The 23,522-nt window shown below is 40.6% G+C and overlaps 1 protein-coding gene across 6 annotated transcripts in view; it reads left to right on the forward strand.

The window, feature by feature from the left end:
• Positions 1 to 413: 413 nt before the first annotated feature.
• CCDC149 (coiled-coil domain containing 149) overlaps positions 414 to 23,522 on the forward strand; it is a 52,114-nt gene continuing 29,005 nt past the window's right edge. For 4 of the 6 annotated variants that reach the window (XM_055795634.1, XM_055795635.1, XM_055795639.1 and 1 more), the window contains exons 1-4: positions 414 to 685; positions 9,015 to 9,176; positions 9,714 to 9,752; positions 20,918 to 21,025. In XM_055795634.1, coding sequence (XP_055651609.1) covers positions 614 to 685; positions 9,015 to 9,176; positions 9,714 to 9,752; positions 20,918 to 21,025 — 381 coding nt within the window. In that variant the 5' untranslated portion in view covers positions 414 to 613. The remainder of the gene's footprint in view (positions 686 to 9,014; positions 9,177 to 9,713; positions 9,753 to 20,917; positions 21,026 to 23,522) is intronic. The other 2 variants (XM_055795636.1, XM_055795638.1) reach the window with 1 other exon arrangement.

The raw sequence follows: 23,522 nt of genomic DNA on the forward strand, positions 1-23,522 counted from the left end.
ATGGTTTTCTACCTCTTTGTTCTCCTGCTGCGTCTTGCTTTACACATACAATGCTTATACATAATTTGCAAGGGTTTTGTTACCTATATGTAATATTAAGGTCTCTACTGCAGTACAGAACCCCTGATCCCCGTCCCCTCATCACCTGGCCTGCAGGCATGTCTGGCTGTTCAGTGCCTGGGATCACAGCAAAGCCCTGCTGTTCTCTACGAGAAGACCTAAGGGGAGGAGGTCGCTTCTCTGGGCAACGCGCCTCAGACAGCGCTGCGCACCCTTGGCAGGTGCTGCGGGCAGCCTGGGGCCCGCCACGCTGCCGCCGGTGTGACCCGCGCTCTCCCTTGCGGCCCGGCCCGCCTGCCCGGGCACGACGGCCCTGCCCGGCGCTGTGGGGTAACTCGCCGTGCGGAAGCGGCCTGGTGCCGGCAGCGCGCCGCGGACGGGCCGCGCTGGGCCGCGGGCGGTGAGGCGCCGCTGCAGGCCCGGCTCCGGCAGGCCCGTGCCCCGCAGGCCGCTGGGCGGCCCCGGCCGGCCGGCAAGAGGCGGCCGTAGGCCCCGCCTCTCCCCGCAGGCTCCTCGGCGGAAGGCCGGGGCTGGTGGAGCCGCTCGCCGCCGCATGCCGCCGCGGCCCGCCGGAGCCATGAGCTCCCACCGCAGCGAGAGCGACTGGCAGGGGCTGGTGAGCGAGGTGAGGCGGCGGGGCGCGGGCAGCCGCGGGCCGGGGCGCCATGCTTCCGCGGCGCGGCCTGGACGCCGCGCACCGGCCCGCCTGGCACAGCTGCTGAGGCGGCGGCCCCCGCCCGCAGCCCCGCGCCTCGGGGAGGCTCTGCCGGGGCGGGGGGCGCAGCCGTCGGGGGGGACCTCGGCGCGGGGTCGAGAGGGGCCCCGCTCCCACGGCCGGGCGGCTGGAGGCGGAGCCGGCGGGGGCGGGGAGGGCACCGCACTGTAGCCCGGCGAGGCTAGCGGCACGGCCACGTCTGCGGCCCGGCACAACCCCTGCGCGGCTGCTCCGTACTGGGGGACAGGCGCCTGCGAGCCGCTCGGCCGTGCTGGCCGCCGCGGGGCTGCCAGGAGGCGGGTTTTGAGGCGCCGAGCCCGCTGTGGGCGCCAAACCGCCGGGGATGCACCTGCGGCGATCCCGGGGCCGCGGCCCGCTCGGGGGGCGGCGGGGCCACTCGGGCGGCGTGCACTTGGTTTTCTTACCTGACTCGCACGTGGAAGGGGTTTGAGACTCGTGGTGCCAGTTGTAAAACAGGAGAAAAATCTGTATCAGCACAGCGGCCGTGAGCCTCAACAGGTGGAGTGTTTTCAGAATACCAGAATAGAAAATTTTGTTATCTACTAAGTCCACATTAAAACATTCACAAAGTTTACAGGGATGCATTTTCATGTAACATGAGTTACTAAATTCAAAACAACCTGAGGTCACTATAATTTAAGGGAATCTCGTCAAAGGCCACTCTGTTTCATAGGCAAACCCGTGAAGGTTGAAGTAGGTTGGCATGCTGATTTTTGCATTGCATTAATTTTGCGTGACTGTAAAAACAGTGTTTTTATGTTTATAGTTAGCAAATAAAACGTCCATGCAAATGGCCTGGCCCTAGATCAACCTGACTGTGTCTGCTGCCCGAGAGAACAGTGCATGCAGCTGAATTCCTCCGACTTAAGGGCTTTGCCTGTTACATGAGCGTGGCCTGAGGCCCTGACCTGTCAAAAAGATACATGAGTTCAGGGTCCTGAATCTGTCATTTGTCCTAGTGATTTCAGTGGGAGTTTGTGTGGGCCCAGGTCTGTGCTAGCACAGTACATTCGGTATTGGTGTCTACCTATGCAACACACTAAATAATCCAGAAGGAAGTGAAAAGTGTACTTTTTAGTAGTGTCCTGATGATGCAGTGTTGCATCTGACATGGTGTCACATGGCAGGGAAGCGTAAGAGATAGAGACAATTCATGAGGTGTGTTCAAAGGAAAAGTCCATATTCTTGGCTTTTAAGAGTCATTTAGATTTACTTTGGAACCTTTTTAGTTTTGATACGATTTAACCTAAAAACTCAATCCTGAAATTGAAGACTTACCTCTGGTAGGGGCTTCTGGATTGTAGCGAAGGTTAATCGCTGTGCGAAGCTACATTCTTGCAAATATTTAAGCATACATCTCATTTTCTTTTTTAGGAACAGTTAGAGGCCTGGTGATTTCCTCTTTTCCTTCTTTTTTCTCTGTTCCCACGGCAGGCTTACAGCTGGTTTTTCTGCATGAGGTCTGTAGCACGTGCTGTCAGGGTATATTCTTCTCTCTTTTGCTTTCCTCTGGCTGTTGTGATTAACTTTGTGCATTTTACCCATTAACTCCAACTTTCTAATGGGTCTGTGAGAAAGTGGCTGTTACTTCTAAAGCAACCTGTAATCAGTTTTTCCAGTTGACTGTATTCCTTGGTGGTACAGAGCTTCTCCAAGCATCTTAGCTTTAGTGTCTGCTAGGTAATGTAAGTTTCGTTCCCTGTGCATTTTGTAAATGTTTTGAAGTGCTTTCAAAAATGTAAGATGACAAAGGCAAGAAAAGATATGGTAGCTCTAAACAAACACTGTTGCGTTGCTGATGCTGCACAGTTAAAATGTAGAATGAGGTTAAAAATCTTGCTATAAAAGACCAGAAGCTGGTGGGTTCAGATCTGTCTGAAAAAAAAAGGTCACATTCTTTTTAATTTTTAATTTTCACAAGGTTGGTCCTCCCAAGTTTGAAAGCTAGGAGTAATTGAAATGCAGCATGGTCTAGTAGTGGATGGTGTCTCTGCCCATGGCAGGGCGAGCTGGAACTAGATGAAATTTAAGGCCCCATCCACCCCAAACCATTCTATGATTTTTAAAAGTCTGGCATTTCAGGTGTTAAGAAAGGTGGTAGGTCCTTATACATACATACAGAAAGGTGACCATACTGTACTCTTCACTGAAGAGAATAGAATTCTTGAAAGTAATTTTGGTCACCAGAATCTTGGTTGTAGAGTTTTGTTTGTCTGCTTTTAAGTGTTTTTGAATGTCCATACTTACATCTCAGCTTGACAGCCATGTTTACAGATATGCTAAGCTGTTGATTTACACAAGCTCATGTGAGTCAGCTCCTTAGTGATTCAGTTTTCCTGTCTGTAAGGGGGATAAAACATAGCTAAATCCCAGGAATATGAATGAAAAACATGATTTAAGAACTTTGTTAGAAAGGTTGTAGAGCTTCCAGGGTAGTTGGGGGCTACTTTTTGAAAGGTTGTAGAGCTTCCAACTCTGTATGTTCTGCTGTGGATAAGGGTGTGATTTCAGTTTTTGCCTGAATCCCATGTAATCTGTCTTGGAATTGTGTTCTCTAAGGATGATGACAGAATCAGTGACAGAGAAAGGAGTAGGTGGTATCATGATTTTGGGGTGGTGACATGAGTTGAACAGTATTGGGAGATCATGTGTGGTAGTGAAAAAACACTTTTACATAATCAGCAAGACCACATCTGTCCTTGCTTTAGAGACCTCACTTCTACAAGTTTGGTCTCTTTTCTGCTGAAGTCTGGGAGTGTGCTTCCATTCACTTCATTGAGAGTTGGCACTAGTCCGAATTTAATACTGCTTAGAGAACGTGTACTTTTGGCGGTGTTTTCCACTGGAAGTGAGAAAGGTTTCCTAGGAAACCCATAAGACTAGAGTGGTTGTCCTCCATTCTTTCTGCTAGCTTCTCCCTCAGATTTGCCAACTTCTAGAATTAAGTCCAATGTCAAAATGCTTCTCTTTTTTTCCTTGTCACCTCCCACGCATTAGAGCATTTACTGTATGCTATTTACAGCTACTCATATGTGACTGTGCTTCCTAAAATTAGTTTGAAGAAATTTAGTCTCCATTTAATTTGTCATTCTCAAGAGGCTATTTCTTGATTATTAACTGTGTATGGTCTTTGGCACCACAGAGAGAAGAGATATGCTTGTGCTTTTGAGCTCCCTTGCCTAGTAATTGCCAACTTAAAACTTGGGGAAAGAGTTTTGGGGAATTATTTATCAAAAGTGCAGCTATTGAGTAGTAGTTGTAGTTGAAATAGCTAAATGTTCCACACATGAATTCCGAATAAGAATGAGAAACCTAACCTGCTTGTAATTGGCAGAGCATACCTTTCCCATTGATTGAACAGGTTTTTTATGTGGGCAAGAGAGAAGAGGAAGGAAAATTAGTGAAATGTTCATGTTTATCATATCTCTCTAACCTTCTGTCATGTTATCTTTTCAAACACAGCATGAAATGCAATTCACCAAACATATATGAGGGGACCTGACAGGCTTTGGAGCCACTAATTCCAGAGCTTTTTTAAACACAGGCAAATGCCAGTGGCTGTAGGGAAGAACAAAGTGGAGTAGATGCTCTGAGGTCCCTGGGTGATTGAGTTGGCATAGTCATGGCTTTGTCATTTGGAAAAGGAAGTGGAAATGCTAAAAGAGCTGGCACTGTGACTTACTGCTCTGCAAAGTTCTTGGGGGAGTTCTGTGGGAGAGGTGGCATGGAGACCTGCATGCTGGGCTTTCAGGCAACAAAACAAGTGTTTGTTTGTCCTGTTTGCATGTTCCAGGTTGGACTAAGATACCCACAGGGATGTTGAGGAACAAACACAGAAAAATTAATAATGTAACCAGATGCACCACATACAAAACTTTTAAGGGCACCACATCACAAAATAGTGTTGACGAATCAAATCAAATTATGGTAATTCCTAAATGACCAGTGAAGATGATGTGGTGTAGTGTTGTCATCAAGATAAGACATGGTGGTCTGGGGCGTTGCTTATGTCACTTACCTCATCAGTGAATGATATGAGCATCCTTTGTGTTTCAGCAGTCAGGACGTAGTGAAGCAAGCTCTGGGCAGCAGGCAAAGCAGAGCTGATGTTGTGGAATAAAACAAAGGACACTGCGTTGTCTCAAGATTTATCAGAGATCAGGACATGCGATGAGGTGGCAGGCAAATGGCCAGTAATTGTATATTTCTCTGGATTTGAGTGCTTGACTCTTTCAGACAAGTTGAGCCGTTTAATCTGAAGTCAAGGGGAGCAACATTACTGAAACACAGTCAACAAACACCCTGCATAGTGACTTTGCAATGCATTTTGGGGCGCTTCAGTTTGTAATTTCTACAACAAAATTGCCTCCAAAAGGACAGTGAGGAGAAATCTGATAAAACTGCAGGCAGTTAAATAGCAGTTGGATCCCCTGTCCAGAAGATGGAAAGTAGAGTTCATGGTTTCTCTGAGAGCATGGTGGGCAATAGGTTTCTAGGCCCATCAGCGTTTGGGAGGACACTAGGTCCTGGATTGTTGAGAGAACATAGAATGTGTTCCACAGTGATTCCAAAGCACAGTTTGGAGGTAGACTTCTACCCTCAGAAAATTAGATATTTTCCTTCTTTGCACTAATTGCCCTTAAATACCCAAGTATAGGCCAGTAATTTGTACAAATCTAAAATAAATTATTTTGTGATAAGAATTTGGTGTGTTTGTTGGTTTAGAAAAAGCAAGTCTAAAACCTTGACAGTGTCCCAGCTTCATCAGATTATTAGACCATGTCTACGGTGTCTTTAATAAGATCTATCCAGATTTGTTGCTAAAAATAGCAATGGACAAATAGCAAGTGTTTGATCTGGAGGGTCACCTTGGAGCAGTTACATTCTCCTGTAATGTCAGTCTCTTTTTACTCAATTTCACTAAAGTAGTCATCTGGCTGTAAAGCAGTTCAGGCAGTAATGTAAGAAGTCATATATATTCCTTTAATTATTATGATCTTCCTTGTAGCAATTATAATTTGCTTTATTGCAGATAACAGCAAATGGGTAGATAAAAGTCACTAGACAGATAGGAGAAGTTGTATGTTGTAGCTTTTAGATTGAAAGTATAGCAGCTGGTTCTTGGTTAACTTTGTTTTTTAAACTCAAAGATTATTTTGGAACATCAATTAAAAAGAAACAAAAGACAGTAAGAATATTTTCTAGTGACTAGCGCATAACAGAATTCATTTGTTTGTCTCACTGATAGAGAGTACATGAGACATAGGCTTTCCTTCAATTGCAGAGGAAGAAATCTCTATATGAATGCCAGAAGCATCTATTGAATACTTTTTCTCAGAATAGATGAGAATTTTTTTCTTATTGTCTGTGTTGCTCCAAAAAGGCTGTTGAACTCCTGTGTTCCTTTTGACAGCATACCAATTTTGCTGCACTTGCTTGTCCACATATGGGAAATTGTTGGTGTGACTCAGTTGTTTCCCTGAGTAGAATTAATTTCTGTTGTATAGTTGTTAGGTCAGTTTATGACAATTACTAATAATTATTATTTTTTTAATATTCAGAAACATATATATTGAATAAACTCTCTGAGGTCTGTCTTTGTAAAATCTGTTTTTTCTTCAAAACTGGTAATTAGAATTTGAAAAATACCTCTGTTGAATAATCAAATTCCACAGAAATGCTGTGGCTTTATTGTGTCTTGTACCATAAGGCCATGGAAACAAGTGACTATACATTTTTACTATTTTTATTGCATTTATTTGGGAAAGTCACTATATACAAAAGTTAAAAATATCTTTAAAAAAAAGTCTTCTAGGTGGTCATTTTTATAGCAAAATCCAAACAGTACATTGATGAGAGATGCCAACCCCTTTCTTCTGTATGACACATCATCAGCATACAATTAATCATATTAAAATATAGTTTAAACAAGGAGGACGTCACTATTCATTTAGACCCTGAACGCAACTCTCCCCACAATCTGTTTATGGTTCATTATTCTCAACCTAACAGATAATAGCGAATTCCCTTGCCCCTGCCAGTGCTGCTGTGAAAGATGAAGTCTTCCTTTATGCTTTGAGTGTGTCCTTTGTGGAGGGCTGTGACACACGGCAAAACCAAGATTTGTTTAGCACTAGGTCTGCATTTCTGCCTTATAAGTAGTATTTTTTTTATAGTTTTATCCACAAGCTTCTGACTCTGTCGTTCACTGCTTCATATACCACCACTCGGGCCAGGCTCAGAGGCACCTGCTGGTGGTGTGGGTGACTAAGGCGAGATGTTTAGCTTTGCTTCTCTCACATTGTGTACATTGTATAGGCTGTTCTTCTGCTCCACGTAGGTGTTGGCTGGATGGGTCAGCTTCATTCTTTCTGGTGGTTAAAGGAACAGGACAGGCTACTTGGTTCAGGGGTTTGGGCTGCTGGGTTTTTTTGGTGTGATGATGAGGTTTGCTTTTACTCATTTTTATTTGCAATTACTGTATTAGATTGTTAGTATTTAAAAGCAATTTAGTGAAGGCATATTTTAGAATTGACTAAGACATGAGATAAAACTGGAAAAAAAGAAGAGAGATTGTCAGAGGCAAATATTTCACTCTGAGGAAAGGAATTATTTTATCAAGTTTGAAGCAGTTTACCATGTCACTGTAATCACATGCTGACAAGTTTAAAGTTTAGCTTCTGATACTTTTCAGTGCTTTATCAGGGGACTTGACATTTGTGTAAGGTATCAGTAAGGACATAAGTACATAGGTACAGTTGCTTTTGTTGATGCCAAGGCATCATAATCCAGAAAATTTATGGCAGGATTTCAACTTCAATATTGCCAGAAATAAACTTAATCCAAGGTGGAAGTGTCCTTTTTGAGAGTTCAAATCCTTCTCGGAATTGCTTTTCTCATTCCCTTCCCACTTTTTTGCAACCAAGTGTTTACCATTTTTGGAAAATGTTGGTTGTACTAATATACCAAAGTCGCTTTTCCCTTTCTTATCGACTTGAAATTGAGGTTAACAAAGTCAATTCTAAGCAAGTAGTACATATGAGTAATGATTTTTGTCCCAAAGAACAGCACTGACTCAAACAGTATGGAAGTGCTGATGCTCATGCTTTGTGCAAGAGCCTATAATGACAAAGTATTCTTGTCAGTGTATATAATGAAACTATAAATTGTTTTCATGACTGCTGTGATATTTGGTCTCTTGCAGAGCACACTTAGAAAGTGGTTAGCGCTACGCCTTATGTGAGAGTATCAGAAATAGAAATATATGCTTTAGCATGAGCAGTGTCAAGTGATGGGTAGGAAGAATCTGCTGACGGAACATCACGTTAAGTGAAAAAACTGCCCAAAACTTCTGATAGGTAACATTCAGCCACTGCAGGAAAGGATGACGTACAGGTTACTCTTTCTTCCTCTCAGTGGGGAAGGGCAATGAAGCAGATCAGACTAATGCAGAACAGGTAAGATTTGCAAGTTCTGCTTTGGTTTGTGCATGAGAGGCAGTGGCTGGAGGGGAAGGCGCACCTCTGCCTCCCCTCTCCATTCAGGTGTTTGCAATATTCCTGCATTATTTCGCATTCTTCTGACTCAACAAGCACGTGTGTATGGTATCACAGCTGAATTAGTTTTTTTACTTGTGTGGGTACCACACTGTAATTGTTTCAGACTCAAGGTAAATTTTGGTTGCTGCTCACGCTATCACTTCTGCTGTAACATGGTCCTGTTTCACTGTCCAGGTGGGAGGCCGAGCCCAGAGGACATTGCTGGTAGCATGGGGAGGAGGAGGAAGGAAGGGGGAGTGGGGCAGGAGATGCTGGTTGCTGAGAGCTGGGTGTTGTGGACGCAAGTAGAAAAGGGAGTTTGCAAAGGATTCTTCTTTCTAGGAGCTTTCCCAGGGCTGTGGGTCAAATTGTGAGGTTTCTCATCCTATTGTGTATGAGGAAAAAGAGGAGAAACTTGAATTGCTGAATTCTTCTCACTCATGGTGTTCAGGTGAGCATGTGGCCTTACAAATGGATTTCAGGCTTCTGATACAACAGATCTCTTTCCTGTGATTATTATTAGTAAGCTAAGACTACTTGTGGCAGACTTTGATCTCATGCAGAGAGTCTTCCTCCACCTTTTCAGACAGAAACTTGAGCCTCTTGAACCTAGTTTGGGCTGGGCTAGATATGGCTTGTTACAATTAAGTTGTGGTTTGTTTTTTTTTTCTCTTCTGCAGTACCTGGTGTGCAAAAGAAAGCTTGAAAGTAAAAAGGAAGCATTGCTAATCCTTTCCAAAGAGCTGGACACCTGTCAACAAGAAAGGGACCAGTACAAGCTTATGGCAAATCAGCTGCGGGAACGACACCAGTCTCTGAAAAAGAAGTATCGGGAGCTGATTGTAGGTTGTTGTTTATGAATACTGTATAACTGGGGGACAAGGGTGAACCTCACAAAAATGGAAAGAAGTCCATAATGACTGCTGTAAAAATGTTTAGGTACTTGTTCACAGTAGTCCTGCAGTTGTAGAGCCCTGATCGTATTATTACTCATTTGTTCCACGTTGGTGAGGTAGTGCCTGTTATATAAGACACAGAAAGACACTGCGTGCTCTGAGGAAATTAGTTTCAGTCATAATTTCATTTAAAAACTGACTGTGGTATTATTATTCCACAGCAACTTAATGTACCATTATGAAAAATAATGCAACATAAATTTGTAATGACCTGCTGTTCTAGAAGTGTAAACAAATCTTCAGCCTTAGACAGTTTTTTGAGTTGAAATTAATATTACTGGTATTAATCAAGATGCAGTACTTCAGAAACATTTTTGATAACATTTTTGTTAAAATATGTGTTTTAAAATTTGATCCACAAAGTTAATATAGTTGCTGGCTTCAGAAAAAAGTTGCCAGTAAAATATGTCCATTTATTTGTAGGATGGGGATCCATCCCTTCCGCCTGAAAAGAGGAAACAGGTAGGATTTATTTTTCAGTTCATATTATTTATCTGTCACAAAAGTACTTTGCAGAAGTGTGAAAATATTAACTAAGAAAGCTGGTAAAAAGCAAGCATTTCTGTCTGTTGAAAAGCTCTGTCTTTAATCTGTGGCTTCCTGTGCTTTTGTCTAAACATGTTTCATTCTGAAATATCTGAACTATCATTAATTAGAATATATGGCTATTGCTTTTATGTTCACCTGAGACTGAAATTGGTCAGCGTACAGAGACTTGAGATTGTTCTCCTTGTTGTTTGTCCTTCATGTATTGAGTCCTAAAATGGGTTCGTGACAGGACTTCTCATACTTAAAAGCAATCTGGGAATGCATTGTCTGCATTCCATAATTGTTAATTTATTGTTGTGAGTACTGTTTTCCATTAGATACTCTCCCAGGTCACTTGGGCTCTGAGTTATAAATGGTAAGAACAATGGTAATTGCATTTTATGGTTCCCCTGGAAAACTTTTTGCCTGCTCACCTTTTTTGTTTGTTCCCGGAGATCTACATAGTGTGTCCCTGTTGTGGAGTGTTGCTTGTCACATCTTAAAATTATCTTAATTTTTAGAGAAAAATGGCACCCGAAACACAATGTGTGAGCAAGGAGAGGAGGACAACCCAAAAGAACAAGAATTGTTACTGTAATTGCCAGTCCTGAAAGTCTTTTAACCATGTTTAAAACATGGTTATTGCATTCCCTTAATGGATCAGAAGTTTTACTCATCATCCTTTCCCTGGGAGTTTGCATGTAGTTCTTGCTGTTTTCTTAAAATTTTAGGGACTCGGGGTTTTGATTGTTTTAAACTAAATTTTCAGAGGCAATATAATTACTCGTTCAGGCACTTAAAACAAATAGCTGCCAAGAAGTCCGTGGCTCAGCATAGAATCATTTAACTTCCTCATTATTTAGCATAATTTATTTGAAATTCTGTTATTTCAATAGAATTCTAATAAAAGGGTTTGATCAGGTATAGGTTTGTGCGTTCTGACTACTAAAACTGGAGTTGAAGAATATACAATTAAAAGGGGAAAAAAAGCACAATGCAGTATATGGGTCATTATAGAGGGAAGTAGGAAGGGAGATTTGCCATTCCATGGATGTTGGTCTGATTCATCTTCCATCTTCCAAAACAAATAAATCTAACACTTGTTTCTAAAACACTAGCAAAATTTAGTCTAAATTCAGAAGCTGTGATTATGTTAAGTTTTGGCAAATCTTACCATGGTAAGCATGTGGAAAGCCATTTAATAATTTAGCTAGGAGTTGTTTTTTTTTGCTGAGAAAGCTATGTATTTGTGCTAGGTAACGGTGAAATAAAGAAAATCTTGTTCTCAAATGTGGTCATTTATAGGTCTTCCTGAAGGACAATATATACTCTAGCTTGTACAGTTAGTGCACTTTTTGAATTTTCATTTTCCCGAGAAGCGTGTCTGTTGCATACAAGGTGGATAATCTTGGGTAGTTAGGGCAACCTTTCTGAAGAAGAGTATGGTTTTGCTTTGAGAAATGCACCAAAGAATAATAAAATAAATTTGTGAGTATTTTTGCGTTATTACTGTATGTGCATTTTTTAGCAGTTTTTCATCTGAGAAAGAGTGAAGTGCTCTTTTGCACTTTTTTCCATCCCCTTTTTGCCCAGAAGCCTAGTTGCCTGCTGGGGGAAGTTTGTGACCTCAGTCACTTTATATAAACAGAGGCCCTGATTCTATAATGAATTTTGTATGGCACAAAAGTGCATGCTGTTCTCATGGTCAGAAATAAGATGAAAATATTATATGCTGAACAACTTGCTCTGTTATGTTTCTTTACCACAACTGAAAAATTATTGTTGAAACTGCAATCTAGAACCTTAACTGTAGTAGGTGGGTTGGAGTTGCTACTTTCTTCTCTTTCGTGTCTTCAGTTTTCATCTTTATTATCAATTACACTTTGACTTCTTAAAATATCTTATTTTCCACGTTGTGCCTTCTCTCCCTGTTTTGCAACACACTTTTGTCATGTTTTGTGTGTAACCAAGCAATTTCTATCAGCAAATAGTTAGTTAACTCAGAACGTGTTTTTGTAAAAATTGGTGTTCCTTATCTTAACATGCAGTGCTCTGCAGTGTTCTCCCTCTCAAAGCTGTGTGTGCAGTGGTACACATCTCTGACATAATTGGTTTGGACTCAAGTATCTTAAAGGTCCTTTTCAACCTAAATGGCTCTGTGCTTCTATCCAAAGATTGCTCCATGTGTATCACCTTTTGCCAACCAACAAAAGCAGGAAATGAGAAACTGTGCTACTGAAACCTCTTTTCCTCCAGTAGGTGTTTTACTGTTAGTGTTATCACAGCCTGTGAGCTGTCAGCGCTTTCCTGGTCACTCTTACCATTCACAATTCAATGTTGCAGTTGAAGGTAGCTTTATAATGTCTTGTGGTGTCAGGGGTAGGGTAATTTCTGCATAAGTAATGGAGGGGTGAATTGTTTCAGGAGGATAGGAATAATAAAGAGTTGATTTTGATGTTAAAATTCACCAGAGGTGGTAAACAACAGACACTCCCAGTTTTGAAAGGCATGTTAAAATGTTGCTCTGACTACAGAACCTCTGTTATACATCCTGTATAAACAGAAATTCTACCATTCTGCAGTGGTACGCATTTGTATGTATTTGCTGTGATAATAGAACATTTTTATGACATTGGCAAAAAGTTACTGGATGTCTGTTGGACAGTGTCGCCATGCTGGGAGGCTTAAAGAAAAAAACATAGATGTGATTTCTACCTTGATTTATATTGACTATTGTTTTTGTCTACATTGCTTAAATTTTCAGTATTCGGTTTGGGAGAAGCTTTGTCACTGAAATAACAGATCAGTGAATCCTTTGACCTTCTATATGAAATAGAAGTTCTTTTAATACAAATGAGATCCTTTGAATAAGCAAAGGTGAAGTAAAATGCATGGTTAGGAAAAGACTGTGCTGGGCCACAGTCCTAAATATGATTTGCTGAAATTGATGTCAGTGAGACCACTCAGTTGGCGATACTGGGTTTGCAATGGGGCTGTTTGTCAATTATAAAGCTGCAGTGCATGTGTTCACTGGTGAGGGCTTGTATTTGTATTTTAAATGTATGATGAATCAAATTAAATGGAGCTAAATATCACAAAATCACAGAACAGTTGAGGTGGGAAGCCAGCTCTTGAGATCAACTAGTTCGATCTCCCTGCTCAAGCAGACCACTTAGAGCAGGTTGCCCAGGACCATGTCCAGATTTTTAGTATCTGCAAGGATTGAGACTCCACAGCCTCTCTGGGCAGCCCGTTCCAGTGTTTGACCACTCTCGCGGTAAAAAATGGGGAGGGGGTGGTGTTCAGATACCTGCAGCTATTGAGGTGGCTGAAGTCCCTCATGAGGACCAGGGCCTGTGAACATGAAGCTTCTTCCACTTGTGTGAAGAAGGCCCTATCTACTACTTCTTCCTGATCAGGAGATCTATAGCAAATACCGAGTACAACAGCACACGTTGATCTGCCCGCTAATCTTGGCCCAAAAGGTCTTGGCTGAATCCTGACCTGTCCCAAGGCAGGGCTCCATCATTCCAGCTATTCTCTCACATGAAGGGCAACGCCCCTCCTTTGCCCTTGTGCTGTACTTCCTAAAAAGCCTGTATCCCTCCATCGCAGCACTCCAGTTGTGTGAGCTATTCCACCATTTCTGCATGATCCCAATGAGATTATAACCCTGTGACTGCAAACAGTCATCGAACTCGTCCTGTTTGTTCCCTGTGCTCCATGTGTTAGGCCTCTGAGGGGCGTCCAAGTGTGCCAGTTCCGAGGCACATGCTTGGGAGCTTTCCCCCCAAGGCTGTTCTGCAGGCGCTTCCTTCTTCACATGCCCGTGTTCAAAGGAATTACGCTTCAGCTCAGTTGCTTTGCGAATTGCTATGTCCACTCTCTTCCTATCATCCCAGGTTCTTGGCTTGCCTACCCTATCCCAAGCCTCCTCGTTCCTTCCCCAATAATTTCTAGTTTAAAGCTCTCCTTCTGAAGTTGGCAAACCTGTCGGCAAAGATACTTTTGCCTCATGTAGTCAAGGGGATCCTGTGACTTCCAAGCAGCTGTTGAGCCTTAGAGAGGGTCCCATGGCCACAGAACCCTCTGAGGCTCCTAAATGAGCCTTGTAACGTAATGGTGGCGTAGTCCTAGTATAGAGCACAGCTTGACAACTACTCTTTTTGCCAGGCAGAAACTCTCATCGGAGAACTGGTGTGCATCCTTCCTGAAGGTCATAGTCCTTAACTCAGTTATAGTTATCTGTAGGTGTCCCAAGGTGATTCATTCAGACCGAGACTCTGACTGCTCCAGTGATCACTCGACATCACAACAGCATGCTACCCACTCACCGAGACACTGGTCAGACAGCCTGACTTCTACTAATCAATAAGTTCATGAACATGGCGTTTTGGGGCAAGCAGAACATCAGAAGGACCAGAGGTTCCAGACAGGAGTATGTTGTGACATGCCCCAAATGGACCAATTCTGATCCCTTTCGCTTCCACTTCCAGTTCTAGCTTAATGTATGCAGCTGTACAAACAAACTTCAGGGATTGCCTTGTGACTGTTTATGACATCATAAGGAAAAAATGACTAGTGTGACTACAGTGAGACTATTTCTTGTTAATTCATTAATTCAGGAAGTTTTGCTAGTCTTGCACTAAAATGCAAAAGCTGCAGAGTCCTGTGAGATGAAGTCTTCAGATAAGATACACTACAGGTTAAGCAATCATTTTGTATTTATATCACCGGGGTGCTCTGAAGATTAATGATTTCTGACTTTCTTCAGAGGGTTTGAAGATTAAAAATGTTTTGCATGGGCCAAGCTTAGACCTGTGCACTTTGCTCTGGTTTGTGGGTGCGTGTGTTTGACTCTCATAGTGTGAGACAGCAGATGGAAAACAGTGAGATCATTTGCCCTTGTAATGCATCAGAGAGCAATATTTCCGTGGATTCCAAAATGTGCCTGCTCCAAGAGCATAGCTGGTAGAGAGATCCTGTTTTCTGCACGCTGAAATTTGCTGTTCCATTGATAGGAACAGGTGGCAGTATGCAAACCTAGAACTTCTTAGCCACACTAGGAGTCACGCTTTGTGAAGTGACACTGTTGTTTCTTCAGCATGTAGGTTAAGCGACACTGTTGTTTCTTCAGCATGTAGGTTCTGCAGTAGATGTAAGGCTAGAATAGAAGGAATGCCGATTCTAATAGATGTGATAGTCCCTCTTTAGAATTTGGAGTGCTCTTCAGACCTGACGTGTACAACAACCTCTCCTCTGGTTGCTGTCTTTTACTTTAATGGCATAGAGGGTCCACACCCCTACACCTGAATATTCTGTTAATTAGTCACAACACTCAGAATGTTTAAGGGATGTTGATTCTTTTTGTGCATTATCTCATAGATTAAGTTGTCCTCAAGATCTCAAAGCAGCTAAAATATTTCTGATGAAACAAGATGAAACATTTTTTTATTCTATCCTAGTATATTAGACTTTGTATAAGTACAATTTAATAATTTCTCTTTGACTATGCTCATCTGCTGTCAACAAAAACTTGATGCCTATATGAAGCATGGGAGGACTGAAGTACCTTGTTGAACCTTCATTGCGAAGGAGTTTCTGCCAAGTCACTTCTCATGATGCTGATTATTCATATAGACACTCTTGGTTGCTGCTTACGATGTGTGTTAACAAGTCGCTGTGCAAAAACTGGCCTCATGAAGGAGTCTGTAGTTGATATTAATGTTACTTTGTTTGTCAGCCTTCGGCAAATGCTCCACGCCTGGCTGGGTGGTGTTTGGTCCTCTGCAGCGTTATGCTAATCTAACACACAGAAGACTGGTTGAAAACGAGAGGAAAAGTATTCCTTTTATATGTCTACTGCTTAAATGGCTTTTTGGTTTTATTAATCAGCTCTATAAAAATTCCAATTGCTGAGTGTCTTTCAAGTATGGGAACAGGAGCGAGCCTTTCTTGTTTTGCAGAGCCTTGTCAAGTTTTGACTAGTGTGCTAGTGTGCTTCTGTGGTGGGATTCCTGCCTGGTTCTCTGAGCAGCAGATGCTCAGAGGAGGAGAGAATTTTCTTCTTCTCTTGTTTTATGTCAAGTGACTGCTTGGCAAGGCTTTGATTTTTGTTGTTGTTTTTCTGTGGGTAAATGTGACCCATATTAAGTGTATTTTGTTTAGTATGCCCAGGACCTATAATTTCAGAAGTCTTCTCTACATAGTTTTTCAACGTAAACAGAAAAATACAGTAATTTTTGCTTCTTATCATCAGGAAGCTAGTGCTAATCATCAGTTCTTTTACCTTGGAGTGAACAGTGGTAGTTGGTAAGCAAAGCAGGTCTTTCTGTATTAATTCAGCCATTGCAATCATATGAATGCATTGGAGGAGAAACTGCAATTAAATTTGCTATCAGTCACACCCATCAAGTGTGCTTAATGTTTCATCAAACTTCTTTTTCTGTCAGCCTATTAATTCAGTATATTCTTTGTTTGAAGGTGTGGATGAAAGAAACATAAAAGACTGAACTGCAGTATAGAAATGCTTATTTGTATAGTAAAATATTTTTTAAACTGTAAAGGTATGTTGGAACTTTCCCCCTCATCCCCCTTGCCAAATTACTTTTTCAGGCAGTATCTAAAGGCAGAAAGTCCTTTTTTTAAAAAAAAAAAAATCCTTTTTTTTTTTTAAGTGTCGGATAAGATTTATGTGCAAGAGAATTGAGAGCTATATTAAAGAGTGTGTTACTATCCATCATTTTTAAAGTGGTGTGGAGAAAATAACTCCATGTGTATGTGTAGCTAGATTTGCAAAATTGTTAAAGGAGCCAAATTCAAGTGTAGTGCATAATTCCAGGGCTGCCTATTTCGAGTTACTTCCCACCCCACCCCCCTTTCTTTTTGGGTCAGCAGTGAGAAAAAATCTGTTGCTGTCTGACAGGTATTCACTGGCTTATGTTAATAAATATTTGTATGTATTTTCACCAGTAGTTTCACATGCTTATCTGTAGCTAAAAGTTAAGGTTCTTTTCCACCTTCTATCTGAAAAATGTTCTTGCAAATTTTAACAAAGTCTGAGTGGAAAAGGGTAAGGTCTGATCTATTCCCATTGAATCTTTCACTCTTTGGTCTGTTCTGATTTATGGTGCTTTTTTGCCCCCCTATGTAATAAAGGTAGGCACTTACCACTCGGCACCCTCACATCGATCTTTTTCTGCTTTCTTGCAAGCTTCTGGTGGGATTGCTGGCTGTGGTCACACTTGCTGTTGGTCAGAGAGAAAAGGAATATGGGGACAGTTTCTTATGCCCAATGGGGGGTTGGGCTGCACTGAAATCATACTTCACCGAGAGGGTGATTCGTCACTGGAACAGGTTGCCCAGGGATGTGGTCACAACACTAAGCCTGTCAGAGTTCAAGAAGTGTCTGGGTGATGCTTTTAGTCATATGGTTTAGTTTTAGGTAGTCCTGCAAGAAGCAGGGAGTTGGACTTGCTGATGCTTATGGGTCCCTTCCAACCTGAAATATTCTGTGATAACATGCAAGCTTCCTGTGACAAACAGAGGCAAAACAAATAGCTTATCATGTTGCAGAGACTCAAGAATACCTGCTGGAAACTGAACATTGCCAGAAGTGGACAGAGCTCTAGAAAGATTGATAGCAGGCAGTTAATCAGAGACTAGAATGAGGCACGCTTTTTATTGCAGACAGTTGCGTTAGGGGTGGTTAGGAGAAAAACAGTTTCCACTGCTGCGGGTTGTTGCAGAGGCAAGACAAGATGAGGCTACAGAAAGATACAGACCTCTGCATCTTTCCCTTTCATTACCCATGGCTCAGAAATCTCTCTTCATCAGTACTTCCAAGTTAGTTTTGAATGATGTGAATGAAAGAATTAAAGTCTTTCAAAGTAAAGAAGTAAAGGCAGTTACAGGAGTCTCTTTAAGGCTTCACCTAGAATCAAAAGAAACTGTTGAAGAAATTGAGTCTAGAGAAGCTGAATTTGGCTAATTTTCAGAAAGTTGCTCTCTGTTGCATGGGTAAATGCTATGAGCTTTATTGTCTGCTGAAGTAACTTGTCTTGAATTTCTAAGTGAATTCTGTGTGTCCTATGAATATTGAAAAGAAGTTGCCAGGTGGAAAAATGAATTGCCTTTCTCCTTGCATAGATTTCATCCCTTTCCTCAAAAAATATGTGCTTACAGGCTCATGAAGCCAGTCCTCCATTGTTAGTTTTATCATCTTTCAACCATATGGTATGTTTTCTTATATATGCAAACGAAATGGTACCAAGTCCAGGTGTCGTTCAGTGTATCCTTTTGGCTGGCTCTTTTTAAGCCCAGTAGAGCTCTTCTGAAAATCAAGTATTTCCCCTTCTATCCACATTTAACCGAGAGCTTTAATGAGGTCTTGCCAAAACCTTTAAAACTCGGAACAATCTAAATTACATGTTGTATGGAACCTCTAAGCCAGGGAAATGAATAATTGCTGGAGACTACTTCTGTGACATAGCTTGGTTGTTTTAGTTTAACGAAAGTATAATAGAAGCTTTGCATTAAGGACCAAGTCTATACTTAGCTCATTGTAATGCTCTTAGCATGCTTAAATGAGGCTGTTTTATTTTGGTGTCTAAAATTCTTCATTTAAAGTTGCTTCCAAAATCTCTGTCTCGAGTATAAAGGTTTTTGTCACATTAAGTCATTTATATGACTGACAAATAAAATTCAGCATAGAATTGCAATCCCAGAGAAATGGTTTTAGAGGAAATAAATCTGAGCAGGAAGATTTACTATAGGCATGGTAATGCCTTTCCTGCAGTTACTGGGAGTTTTGACTACAGAATGCTAGAATCCTGGCGTTGAGGCTGTAAACACTGATTAGTGAGACTGAGTTCTTCCCAGGTGTTGAAATTACATGTGCTATTGCAGTGTTAGGAGCGTTCAAATTCATCATAAAAAGGGACTTTATAAATAGAAGTGTTTCAGAGAAGTTTGTATAAATCATGTTCCTTTTAACTAATTCAGTCTGGTGGTTGGATGGCCTTTGTTGAAAGTCAGCTTTCTTTAAAAAGAAAAATATAATTGCATCTGAGCGGTAGCCATAGATACTTCAGTTTATATACAATTTCCTGCAAACATGGGTTCTTTGTTTTCTTTATTTTAAACAGCCATTAAGCAGTACTTATCAATGCCATTGACTGAATGTGTTCTGAAGCTCCTTGATTCACTCAATGTATGAATGACTATTACACATTTGCTTAACATGTAGAAAAATTTATTTTTTTTTAATTGCCAAAGCATACATGAGGAACTTTTTGCATTGCTTGAATGGTTGCTATCTTGAAAATAAAATTACAGTCAGCTTAATTTTGGTCCTATAATTAGCTGTTTAAGTTTTTTGCTGTTACATTATTTTTCCCAAATTATTTATTTACAGTCTTCAGGCTTATCAGTAGTTTAAAAAGTGCTTTAATTTCTTCCAAAACTGTGGGAGACTTACCTTACTTTCTTCTGAACCTTTGATCTCGGAGCATCAGAAGTACAGAAGCTGTAGCAGTGAATTATGCTTGTTGTTCATCAAGTAGAATATATCAGTTTCTCAAGTTATTTTTCCTGTTTAAAAGTTTGAAGCTATTAGTATTTTAGACCAATTGGAATTTGGAGTCGGCTTAATACAGTAGTGTATGAAAGTTCCAGTTGATAATAGTTTAATAGTCTAATCCAAATGGTCAGATGCATGCATAGCTATATTCATGTTAATATTAATTTCAATATATTTGTGTTAATAGTTCTCTTTAGTATATAAACAGGGTGTGGAAATAGCAGTTGTTGGTAAACAAGGGGAAAGATTTCAGAAATGTCTATCAGACACCTTGTTGGTTTGGTAGTGTATGAGTTTTAAAGGTAAAACTCACAGAAACATCCTAAGAGACTGTCAAGTGGTAGTGAGAATGACTGGGTAAAAGAATTTTTTTTTTTCTTTTAGACTGAGAAAGAGAAAAACAGAGAAATGGGGGAGCTGAAAGAGCAGCACAGCAAGTAGGGAATCAAAAACTAAACCTAAAATACCAAGAGAGAGTTAGGAATAGTCAGTTGATGCATTGGCCTCAAACCCAAGGAGTACATGTAAGAGTAGCTTAGACTCATGGGGCTTTACCGAGTCATGCGTAGAAGATCTGAAAACTTTTTTCATTTCTTTTTATATCCTGAATTCAGATTTATGGCAATGGATGACACACCTAGCTGTCCACAGGCAATGTCTTGAAAGGCTGCACATTAGCCACTATGATTATAACTCTCTTAGAAGAGATGTAACTGGTAGACTTTTCCTGTGCTGGGTCAATGTTTGTGTATTCGTGAGATATTTGCTCATTTTCAGATATCATGGATAGGAAAGGAAGAGATTGCATTATTTTTTGGTCAGTGATCAAGCTGATGGAATTGTAAAATTACAGACCACGCTGCTTGCCCTGCTAACTTAGTAGGTTAACGTGAATGATAACTTTTGTCCTGAATTATTGGGGTTGGGCAGGGTGGTGTGTTTTTACTTTCTGACTTCACCTCTATTTTTCTAGAAGTCTGCATGCTAGCTAACAACGCAAGTCAGGTCACGTGAAGTTTTGTGCTATTAGATATCCATGGTACAGCTTCATATAGGGACAGGGGGACTCTGGCTGGCATCCTCCTTTACTGGCTGCGAATCTGCTTTAAACACTGTTAGGAATACAATTATAATTATTTCTCAGCTGTGCCTTTTATCTAATTATACGTAAGTTTAAAGCTACTGTTTGGCAACTTTGTATAAATGTTGTGAAAGTACTCTGCATTCTGCTCTTCCCACCAGCCAAGACACCAGAACTACTGTAGATGTTGTCGCTTTGTCTTGTGTGCTGTTGTTGTAGGAGTGCATATGCACACGTGCAGGATGTATTTCCTACTATTAAAGATAAAGAACCCTAGTGATTTTTTTTGTTCTCTCTCTAATGAAGCATGAAGTCTGGGTACTAACAACAATAAAAGTAAAGATTTTTGGCAGATAAGGAGTAAGTCTAGGGTTTCTTTTCAATCACCACTTACACTTCTTCATAGGCACCAATTTCTGACTGATACTCCTTTTCTAGGCAAATCTTGCTCAGCTACTGAGTGAGGCTCAAGATCGAAATAAACATCTTGGAGAAGAGATTAGAGAGCTTCAACAGAGACTGGGAGAAGTACAAGGGGACAATAAGGTATGATACATTTTGTTATCAGTAAATCGCATGGAATGTGTAAACTGGGCTGGAGTTTTGCATTTACTTCTTAGGAAAACAAAACAATGGGTTACAGAACTTCTTTGATTGCCACTTTGATTACAATAAATGCTCAAAACAGTAGAACAAAAGAAGCTTATACAGGATACCACTAAGTGCAGCTTATTATATTTTTTTTGTATGCTGTGTTTGCTCTGTTGTCCTTAGTTATGTATTTTGCACTTAGCCTTACTTTAATGATCTCAGACATTCTTTATTTCATTCTTTTTAAAAAATGTTTTATTAGTGGCCTTTCTTCGTACAGATGAGTATGGATAAGCATATCTTCATCATGTGATAATTTTCAGGTTTTTTGCAATGAAAATGCAAAATTCTAGTAGATAAAACCAGGGGAGGCATGATTTTTCCCTTCAAAAATATGGAGCAGTTGATCATAAATATATATAGTGAGCTTTGTATTAAGCCCTCATCCTATTATCCTTACGTAACCAATTTATTTTATTGCTAAATTTAGCAAGTTATATGGAACATTGCTCAAAATCTGCCATTTGGTATTAATCAAACTCCTGTTGTCTCTGTTAATTGAAATACTTAAACTCAAGCCAAATGTGTGTAACATTCACAGCTGGAGCTGTATGCAGGGTACATTCAGAGATCAAACTAGGGAGAGGTTGAATCTGAGAGTCGAGGTGGTTAACGAAGTAAAAAATGAAACAAATAATGAATGATAACTTCCCTCCCTCAACTACAGTTTCAAAGTAATGGGATTTAAAAATATCGATAAAAAAGCAGCCTTTAATTATTCAGGTGGGCTTTTTTTTTCCATTTAAGTTAATTTTATTTTATTTCTTTTATTTTAAACATGGGTATATTGTGATAATACAGTTTTATTCATTGTTTATCACAAGGACTTCCCCAAAGGTGCGCAAGGAGCTACGAAAAGGTCGAGTAAGACCTGGATTTATAGTATGCATAGCATTAGTGCAACTTGCTCAAGCCTTCAAAGACCGGCTTTCCCGGTGTTTCTTTTCATTTGCATGTTTTTGTTTGAACTGTATTATAGTGTAGAAGACAGTGCTTTGCAGTTCCGCAGTACCAATACTATGCCATACAGCCTTTCCCAAGCCAGTCTTGAACAGATAACAAGGGTTTGTAAGTACAAGCAGAATACAAAGGTAGTAAAACTACAACATATTTAAATATCAAGGTTATGTACCTATTCTAAAAGGCTAAATCCTTATAACAATATGATCTTGGTAACACAGAGCCTACTTTGTGCTTGGACTGGCTTTGTTTAGATTTGCCTTTGTGGGTTAACTTTATATTAGCTGGTCATCTTTGACATCTGTATTCTCAGCATGAATTTAAATTCAAGAGCCTCGTAACAAATGGAAAAATACGAAAAGACTTATTCTGCCTGCCATTCCTCTCTCCAAAAGGTGCAAAATAGTGCATCGCTAAATAAAGAGGGGGAGGAAAGAACTGCATCAGGGATTAATTTAGACTAGGATTTTCATTTTTGGAACACGTTCTTCTCTTTCCTAGTAAATGAGAAATACAGCTTATTTTAGAGTCAGGTTGCTGTTTTTTAAAGTGCCTAAAAAAGCATTGCCATATCTCTGAGGGATTTAACACTCTCCTCCTGTGTCAGATTTTGCTCCCTCCTAGCTTCAGTGATAAAATTTGAGGTTTGTTCCCAAAGCCATTCTGTTCTGCTCATCAGTTCTCCTGTACTGGCAGCTGGGTTAGTTCAGGCATTGGAGTCCAGATAATGCATGGTATATACAAAACCAAAGAACTATAATAATTTGCTTGTTCTTACATTTTCCCTCTGCATTCTTCTCTCTGCTTTTTCTGAAGTGAGGGAGGGCATCCTGCCCAGCTGGTCTACGTCAACCTTACTTCTGGCAAGAGATGAACAAACAGCTGCTTTTGCAGCAAGTGAAGCTGCTTATGGATGAACAATTCTGCCTGTGTCTGAGCAGGGGTGACTCATGCAGGCTTTGTCACTGAGTGGCAAGAGCTTTGTAGGACTAAAAAAGAAAAAAAAAACCTCTTTAAATATCACACATTAGCTCTATTGATAAAGAAATGTTTTGATAGCTTGACTTGTTTTTCACTGCTTTAATGTTTGCTACTAGTAGGATACAGTCACTTGGATTTGCAAGAAGACCTTAAACTGGTGACATTTTACTTGTTGAAGTCATGTTAAGTACATCCTCAGTTAGGCAATAACAAATTACTTGCATTTGGTTTAACTGGACTAATTTTTTCCTTTAATTTCAGCTAGAATTCTGTTGGCGTGAATAATAAAACTTCTTCAGGCAGTCTCTGGAAGGATTTGTTGCTGCAGTTTGAGAAATACAGCAATAGTTAGACTGCAGTGCTCCAGATATCTAAGACAATTTATTTTTATGATTGATCACAATCTCTTATCAGCTCTGACACATGAAAACTGTTCTGTGTTTTTGATAGT

Source organism: Falco peregrinus, chromosome 2 (assembly GCF_023634155.1).
Source record: "Falco peregrinus isolate bFalPer1 chromosome 2, bFalPer1.pri, whole genome shotgun sequence".
NCBI classification, from domain to species: Eukaryota; Metazoa; Chordata; class Aves; order Falconiformes; family Falconidae; genus Falco; species Falco peregrinus.